This window comes from Folsomia candida, unplaced genomic scaffold (genome assembly GCF_002217175.1).
Source record: "Folsomia candida strain VU population unplaced genomic scaffold, ASM221717v1 Fcan01_Sc004, whole genome shotgun sequence".
Lineage (NCBI taxonomy): Eukaryota > Metazoa > Arthropoda > Collembola > Entomobryomorpha > Isotomidae > Folsomia > Folsomia candida.
In genome coordinates this window covers 2,588,130-2,597,320 of record NW_019091196.1, presented here as the reverse complement: position 1 = coordinate 2,597,320, position 9,191 = coordinate 2,588,130, and the positions used below count along the sequence as shown (strand labels likewise).

Below are 9,191 nucleotides of genomic sequence, written 5' to 3'. Positions count from 1 at the left end.
CCCATAGGGTGACCCCTTTCTAAAAGTTGGTATTCTAAAAGTTGGTAGACCGATATTCGAGACATTGGTCATATGCACTATTGATTGGGAAATGGTTAAGCGTTATGGAATTTCTCAGAAAACACGTGCGGGCTGAAATTCAAATCAAATCCATCATCTATTTCCCAATCAATATGCACAAATGTGTACAAAAGTGTACAATAGCTGCATCCATAGTCCATGATTTGTTAGTGATTTGGTGATGCTTTCACAGGTTCATGATTTCAGCATATTAATCACCATAAGAGTTATAAAATCGACCAATCAGAAAATCGGAATAAAAATATTTTTTTAAATTAAGACGAAATCATGAACAAATCACGGACTATGGATACAGCTAATGTAATGACCGAATTACTATTTGAATCACCCAGTAGGGTCACCCCCACTGGTTTTCTAAAACGGTCGTAGAAGACTGAAATTTGGTATGATCCGTAGGGGTTTCAGCCGAGAAATTTTTAGCCTCCATACCATAGCAATTTTTAAAACTACGTCTGCGTACGAAATATAGCTTTGGATGTTCAAGATTTTAACGAAGCGAGCCCCACGGGTGTTGGTGGTGAAGGGGGCAGATTTGTAATTACTTCAAAAATTTAGAAGCGGATTCTGTTCCCGACTAGGACTAAGGAAAAATGAGATCTGTACTGTAGTTTTTTTAAATAATTAATATTACTGGTAAATACCATACGAAAAGACATGAGATTTTGAAATTAACAGAAATATGAATAGCTCGGCTCGGGCTATATCAAGTTCACCGTTGTTGAGTTAAAATTAAAATTAAATGGTTACAAATCGGCTCCTGGCAACAAAAAAAATGGGTGCTGCAAGGCCCAGGAAAATTGCTTATCCCTTAATAATCTTTAAATTTTAACTAGGTATTTATTATGTACATGTATTAGAGTAAAAAATAAGATAACTAAACTGACACCCAGTTCTAAAACCACACTTCAGAAAAACTCGGTGTAAAATGCTTATTAAATTATTATGCAGACGACCAACAGGCAGCTTAATTTGACGATTATATTATAAGTGGTTTACAGGTTATTTATAACATTTCCGCTCCGCATTTATCCAATTGTAAATAATTATTAAAAATTTGTACACACTTTAAATTTTGCACCGTTTCAAAAAGTAATAAATCGCCTCTTTAAACATTTCCAAATAAGAATTTATCCCTGATAACCGCATCGCTTATCAGATTCAGAAGCCTGCACCGCTGCCAAAGTAGCGTTGGACGAGGTAACTGACGCCGAAAAAGACGACGACGAGTCCGGTCGAACCATTCATGTTGCCGGTACTGCCGTTAAAACCGTTGCAAAGGTCTGTCCGATAGCACACGCTCGGTTTCTTGTTAGGGTCAAATGTTCTCTCAACGTTGAATTTAAGGTTGTATTTTTCTCGAACTCTACTATATGCAAAACCCGAGCCAACGCACCCCCTTCCAAGTTCCTTGTGGGCAAAACAACGTCTGCTATCTTGGTATGAAAAGAGAGAACCATGATTACGAAAGGTTTCAAAGATTTAGGACCGATAAGATGTGTTGGCGTCCGTACCGACGAAGGTTATCGGTCCGTTGCTATTTTGAGAACAATGTTGTACACTAAATCCGCGCAGGATTGAACTTTTATAGAAATTGAGAATTCTGAGAAACTATACCACTTTCAGTCTCATATTCCTTTAAATCATGCTGACGGGGGGAACTTAGTTTCTCAATTTCTATAACAGTTCAATCCTGCGTGGATTTTTTAGTATATTTGGTCGAAAGCCACACCTTTGTCCCAGTCGGATGGACATTCTGCCTGACTGGATGGTACTTGTTGGGTCTCTGTATTGAAGTCGTCGCATTTCCCGGAGGCATCCACTTTCTTCAGATAATTGATAATTGAGGTACTATTTGCAGCAGAGTTAGGATCTTTTGCCAGCTCGGTCGCGAAGTTGACAGGTCCTCGGCAAATGTAGCATTTGAGTCCTACCGGGGGAAATAATGAAAAAATGCGAAATTGCGAATTAATCTGGGTCATCAGCTTATTTACATATTTTCTGAACTCACCAACCGCCGAGGGGACGAAGACCATCGTGACGGCGACGATGAAAAGCAGTGCTGCCGAGATTTTCATCTTCTTTGACGTTTCAAGTCCAGTTCGAAATGCGGGGTCGCGGACCGTGATGAACAATGATACAAAGGTGGCCAACTCGAGCAGAGAACAAGGTCAAGCAGTAAAAAATACTGGACTGCGACAGAAAACACGACTGTCCACTTGACATTTTTCGAAGGTTTTCAAACTGGGCGTTTAGATCAGTTGGCACAGAAATTTTGCTGAACATTTCAGAAATTATAAAAATTACGGGGCACAGGAGGGGAGGAAAATTGAGGACTATTGCTTTCCAAGTTCTATTTTCAAGTGTATGCCGTATTTCGCACATGGATATGAAATGGCATAAAATGATTCTTAATAAAATCAAACCTGGACTGGACATAATTTAAGTTTTACGTGCTCTAGATTTTAATTTCTGTTCAAACACAACCAAAGTTTTCTTTCACACTGAAAATTCTTCAATAAATCATACATTTCAAACCCGACATTAAACTTAAAATTGAAGTTAAAATACAAATTAAATCTTGAAAAACTCGAACTTGTCTTCATGTCATCAGTCATGGTCAATCGATCGTGATGATCTCGTGTTCTTGGTCACATTTCACTTCGTCATGATGCGCAACTACATTGTCCTCGCCCATGTTGACCACATCAGATTGCTTGACCGACTCAGCAGTTTGTCCCTTGTTCTCGATGTCCTTGAAAGACGCGTCCACGACTACATTTTCCTCGGCCGTTTTGGTCGCATCAGATTTCTTGACCGCCTCAGTTTCCCTCTTTTTCTCGATGTCCTTGAAATACGCATCCTCTTTGGCCAAAAGTTCGACAACTTGGTGCGGAACATAGCTCGAGTCGTGGGCAATTGTTGAGTGGAGCATCATTCCCACGACGCCTTGACCTCGTTGCCGCATCGCGGCCCGGACTCGACCTTCCTCTTGGACAAGGGTGTCCAGCTTGGACCACTGCGAGAAGCAGGCAAAAAATGAAAGTTAGTCTTTGAAAACTACGGCAAAAAAATTTCTATATCGTTTAGGGCGTCGAAAATATGAAGATTTTCCGGCTTTCGATTATTCGGGTTCACCAAAAGTTTGGTGAAACCGGTTTTTGATTAATCAGGAAAATTTTAAGAATCCGGATTTCAATACTGTGTAAAACCGGTTTTATCCAGGGAGCTCATGCTCGAACACGTCGTTAGCTTAGCGACGTCGTAAAAATTAGTGACACATGCTCAAAATAATTTTTAGCGATGTCGGTATTGCTAAAGGACACCTTTGAGCATGTGTCCTTAGCACTTGTCGTTAGTAGCGACACCGACGTATGCTCAAAACTTTGATTGTCGGTAAGACCTTGGAATTTGTCAAGTTTTCGACGCCTAAATAGCTGTCGAAACGAGATAAATTTGTCGTAATTTGCTGTTAATTAGGATCCGTTCATATATTATGTAAACATTTTATGGGGGGAGGGGGTCGAGATGCTATTGACGATTGTTGACGAGGGATTGGGTATGTTGGTTTGCATATGTTGATGCCAACTTTGTTTCGGGCAAATTGAGTCGCTGGATTGCGAAATTCTTAATGAGTTTCCGCAACTCAGCTCAAACTCATTATTGTTCAAATCACTCATTTTGAAACGAGTCGTTTGAAATGAATTGAATGAATGAAATGAATTGACTCAAACTCAATTCAACTCATCCTCAGCAACTCATGAGTCAAATGCGTTGACTCGAACAGTTCGAGTCGAACTCATTGGCAGTCCTAATCGAGAGAGATTGAAGGAAAACAATATAATTATGCCGCGGTTACGTGCTTATCAAAAATGAGATTTATGAATTTTTAGATAATTCGCAATTTTTTCGCAATTCGCAATTTTTCACAGTAAATTTGCTTAAAAATTAATTGGCAAATTTTTTCAAAACGATTTTTTTAAAACGATTTGTTTATAGTATAAAAATTTAGCTTTAGATTAAAATATCAAAGTTGCATTTACCCTCAAATTAATTTAAAAACTAATTTTAAATTTTGTGCACTCAATATTAAGAGGACCCGTATTTTTACATTTTTCTGAATACCCGTTTTAGTCCGTAACGGAATTTTCAAACAAATTTTAAGCTAAAATCTTGATTTTGTAAATTCTGTAACTTTTTAAATTATGACATAATTTTAAAAACTCGAAAACATGTCTGCTCACAATGACTTCCCCATTTTACTTCAGAATTTTCTTTGATAGTTTGACAAGTTATTACAAGTGGGTTGAAATTTTATCCCACTCCTACACCTAAAATAAAGTGGTAGTAGACGTAAGAACAAAACTCCTCAGTTACCAAGATCGTTGTGAACCACTCCCTTAATCGGAAATAGATTACAAATTTTAACGATTTTTTTCCGACAATGTCGTTAAACTCATAACGACAACATTTTCCGACGCCTTGACGACAAATGATGAGCATACGTCGTTATAATTTGTTACTAAGGCGTCGTTAATTTACGACGTCGGTAAGTTAAGGACGCGTTCGAGCATGAGCTCCCAGGTATTTAAAACAAGTCTAGTAATTAATGTAGAAAATCAGAATTTTTAAAAATTTGTACCAAGGATAAACCGGTTGTGAAAACCAGTTTAAAATCGGTTTTGCACAGAATCGAAAACAGGTTTGCTAAAATTTTCTAGATTACTTGAAAACCGGTTTTACAATTTTCAGATATGCGTTTTTACAATTTTATTTTCAGTTATAAAACAAAATGAATTTCTTCTTAAAATCCAAAACCGGTTTTTGAACCAGGTTTGTGAAAATTCTAAAACCGGTCTTAAACTGGTTTTTAATCGGTTTTACAAAATCAGAAGCCCTGATATCACCACGTCACCTGCAGATCCCGCTCCACATCGATGGCAGCTCGTTGGACGCGCTCCCATTGAAAATGCTTGTTACACTTGGCCCGATTGTAGCGACACATTTCATCCTTTACCGAAGGGTGCTCGATCTTGGAAGGAAATCCGCACATGATTTTGGCCGGATTGAGAGCGGCGTCATTTTTGTGCTTCTTGATCCTCTTGACCTCGTGGAGGATGCAGAGCGAGGCGTACTTGCGACAGTACGTGCCCGCCCTGGGGTCGTAGAAGTCGAAGAAGATCGGTAACTGGGAGCAACTCGGTTTGAAGGGAAGCTTGTAAGAGACCAATTCATGCTTGGATTCCATCTGTAACGTATTTAATTATCGATTAATTAAGTAATTAAGTAATTAATTAATAATTACTATTTATGTTTGACCTTTAAGTAACAGTTTTCCATATGTTTAACCAACTTGTTCACTTTGACATGCTTCCCGCACGAGACACAGTCCATCGACCCCTCCTCCACCGGGACCGGAGAATCAGGGGGGTTACCTTCAAACGGAAGTTGTTCCACGGCCAAGATGTACTCCTCGAGTCGCTAAATATTGCAAAATTAGATCAAAATCAATACTGATCACGTAGGGCTCGATGGCTAATCGCCAAAATCGTCAAAATCAACACATTTTTAATCATTTCTCGCCTCTGGGAATTTATTTTAAAATTCTGAACGACAAATTTGTAGTCAGTGAGCTAATTAATAGAATGGCGTTCAGTTTTTTGAGCCAGTTTTGACGAGTTCCAATTTTTCTGAAGGCTTGTTAAACTTGAGATCTCCTCCTTCAAAAAGTGTCAAAATCTGGAGCTTATATTTTTCAAAAAATTGGCAACTCTCTCCTCTACAAATTCGTCATCTAAAATTTCAAAATAAATTCCCAGAATCGAAAAATGATTAAAAATCTGCCGATTAATCGAGTCCTTCATTCAACTCACGAGCCTCTTCTTTTCCAAGCTGCTAAGAACTTCTCTCTGCGCCTCAATCTTTCCTCGCAGTTCGCGCAACTTGTCCCGATCGCGGAGAATAGCGACGCCCTTTTTGCTTGCTTTCATAGCTTTGAGTTTTAATGGCATGAACTATAAAATGCAAAATCAAGAAATTATTATCGATACATTTTTAAATTAGTCTATCTAATTTCCCTCACCTCATGCAATCTGTGCGTCATCAGTTCAATACAACACGTCTGACTGCAATATTTTGACCCTGGTCGCGCACTCTCGATGCAATCCAAGCCGAGACATTGTCGATCCCAGTCGTCGTCGTCACTCTCGCTCTAAGAGGAGGCAGGTTCACCATTTGTCGATTCCAGTGGTTGAGAAAAGTAGAGTTTATGTTGGCAGGATGCCTTCCCCTTGGTCGAAACCTGTCGAAAAACAGAATTAACATCAATATTTACCATTACAGGGACATTCGTGAACTTCACAACGCAAAGAGGTCTGCGGGGGTGGTCATGGTCCAATGATATCGGGACACATGTTAAAAGGTAAAAAGAAATGTCTTGGTCGAAATTTATCTGAGGGAACGTTAGTAAACTTCATAACGCAAAGAGGGGTCGGGGGGGAGGTCAAGGGTCAATGATATCTTGCCTAATGTTAAAAGGGTATGGGTGAGTGTCCAAAAAACTAAAAATTTGCATATTATGAAGATTATCGACGTCCCCCAACACCAAATTATACCATGTCGTCACTCACCTTTCGTCCACTTCCACTTCCACCCTCACTTTGATGTCGCTTCTTCTTACTACTCGACGTGGGGGTTGATTTCTTCGAGGGGGTAAGTTTCTTAGTGGGGGTAGGTTTCTTGGAGGGGGTAGTTTTCGTCGTGGGCGTAGATTTCTTCGCCATCTTCTTCCCCGGCGGAGTCATCTCCATCTTGGCCATTGATTTTGCTAATGAGAATGACGACGACGACGACGACGGTGGGAGCGATGACATGGCCAACTTTCGACGTAATAGATCCATCGAACTGACCAGGTCGTTTTCCCCTTCGGAAGAGAGGTCCACCACGTTCACCTCGTCGTCAACCTCGGAGGCGGTGTCAGTCTTGTCGTCAACCTGGGAGGCGGTGTCAGTCTCTTCGTCACCTTCAAAAAAATTACGACGTTCCGAGCAAGAAGAACGGTCCCCCTGACCGTGTGGATGATGGGAGGCCATTAATTATGGCGAATTTAAAATTTTAACTGTTAATTTAATTTTAATTGCTGAAACAACTTTTTGTTGTCGTCTGCTTGGAGCGGGTGTACGTTGACGATTGAGACTTGAGAAAAAACCGAGTTTCTCAGCTGGACAACCAGGTGACGTCTCGTCGTCACTGAACTGACGAGTTTTTGCACTTTATATTTCGCAATTAAATTAATTTTCACAGTTAATTTTTAATTATTGAGATTGTCAATTTTAATTATTAAAATTGTTCTGCAGCTGTATTTATGACAGCCAGCGAGAGACTTTGATTTAATTTGACTGACAAAATGATGAAGTGCAGTTTTTTTACAAATAAATAATTTCTGATCTATGTTTTCCCCAAATTTCAAAATTTTTATTATTAATTATCTTTATCTTATCATTATCATCATTTTAAGCTAACATTGCATGCGTGAATACCACTGCCCAATACACCACGGCAAAAATTGTGAAGGTCACAGGGAAAATAATTTTCGACCAGTTATCAATCTCCCTCCAAAGGACGACCCTTGGATGGAATTCTTCCCCGAATTGGTCATGCCTCTCGTCCCGAATTCGGGACCAAATTAGGGGCAAGGTGGCCCCACAACAGACCCGTTTTTCTACCAGGGAGGGTAAATTACTGGTGGCGATACTCCGTCCCGATAAGACGACGGAACCAAGGCGGCGTTTCGGGTAGGGGGGACGCTCGGCAAGTTGGGGTGGTGGTGGTGGGGTGGAAGGTTGGGGGGGAAGTTGTTGTTGTTGATCTCGTAGTTCTTGCCATAACCAGAATGCTGAGTATGGTGTGGGGGGTGTGGTCGGGGATAATTGGGGGGTTGAGGTTTCTGCGGGTTTTTTCCAGGGTCGGGTATCTACGGATGAAGATGAAAGGAAGAGTTTAAGGAAGGAATGTTATTTATGAATTTTCTAAAATGCAAAAATTGCTTGAAGCAACCTTGCGCAATTGGCAAAAATGGATGAACGTTTGAATATCGCTGTATTAACTTTGTATATTTTGTAGAAATCAAAAATCCAGAGATACTGCTTCATTTGTTATATGTAAGAGTTCAAAGTGATCCAGGATGAATAATTATATTATAAAACTGGTTCAATTAGGTATGAAGAATTTGAGAAATTGTAAGAGTTTGACGTCAAAATAAAATAAAGTGATGAAAGTCAGCCCTTGATCTGTATCAATATATTTATAATGGATTTATCCACCTACTAAAAAAAAGTTTACTATTTTTTAGTAATTCGTGGTCTTTGAAAAGTTGCGTTTGTTAATTTACGAAAGTTAGTGAGCTGCAAATATTCGAGTGAATTGTCTCGAAATTTGCTTGAATCTTTGTAATGCTTTGTAATAACTTTGTAAACTTTATAAATTTTGTTATTTTACAAAATCGAGAAACACGCCTTTGACTTTTGTCAATTTATTTCAAGTGGATTTGTTAACCTTGATTTTTGATGGGATTTTGAAGTTTACGAAAGTTACTAGTGAAAATGAAGTTGCAAATATTCGAGTTAATTCTTTCGCTCGATATAAACTTATTTTAGTATTTTACCCAAATTTTATAAAATTTTGAGAAAATCACTACAAATTTCGAATACCTGGTTTCATTCCGTGTAGCTGTGGCGTTGTGGGGCTTGGTTCGGCACTTGTGGTCGCTTGGTTGTTCGCTATAAATTCGTACTTCGAATGAAGAGAATTGTTCCGATCCAGATAGATTTTTGTGAGGGACAAAACCTGAAAAATGTATTTTTCGGTGGTAGCAATTATTAAGGCTAGCCTCCATGACGTGATCGTCTCAAATATCATTGAATAATTTAAGCTGCGCGAAATTTGCATCCACCTTCGCACTTTGAATTACATTACCCGAATGAGCCGAATTATTTTATTATTTTACACCAGTTATTTTCATTTTGGCGTAGAAATCATACTAACTTGAATAATTTGATCGCCAGTTATTTTTATTTATAACACCAGTTATTTTTATTTATAACACCAGTTATTTT

The 9,191-nt window shown here is 39.0% G+C and overlaps 1 protein-coding gene across 1 annotated transcript; it reads right to left on the bottom strand.

Moving 5' to 3' along the window:
• Positions 1-2,698: 2,698 nt before the first annotated feature.
• LOC110848316 (CXXC-type zinc finger protein 1-like) lies at positions 2,699-7,169 on the bottom strand. The gene is made up of 7 exons (XM_022095499.1): positions 6,708-7,169; positions 6,362-6,379; positions 6,161-6,289; positions 5,952-6,092; positions 5,428-5,559; positions 4,994-5,326; positions 2,699-3,097 (listed from the first exon to the last, which is right to left on the bottom strand). The coding sequence occupies exons 1-7, from the start codon at positions 7,167-7,169 to the stop codon at positions 2,699-2,701; spliced, it is 1,614 nt and encodes a 537-aa protein (XP_021951191.1).
• Between the last annotated feature and the right edge of the window lie 2,022 nt (positions 7,170-9,191).

Coding starts and splice junctions, on each gene's coding strand:
- LOC110848316 (XM_022095499.1), bottom strand. CDS start 7,169: ATGGCCTCCCATCATCCACACGGTCAGGGGGACCGTTCTTCTTGCTCG. Junction 5,560..5,951: donor GCTTGGAAAAGAAGAGGCTC/GTGAGTTGAATG, acceptor TGCAATATTTAG/CGACTCGAGGAGTACATCTT. Junction 3,098..4,993: donor ATGTGGAGCGGGATCTGCAG/GTGACGTGGTGA, acceptor TGCTTCTCGCAG/TGGTCCAAGCTGGACACCCT.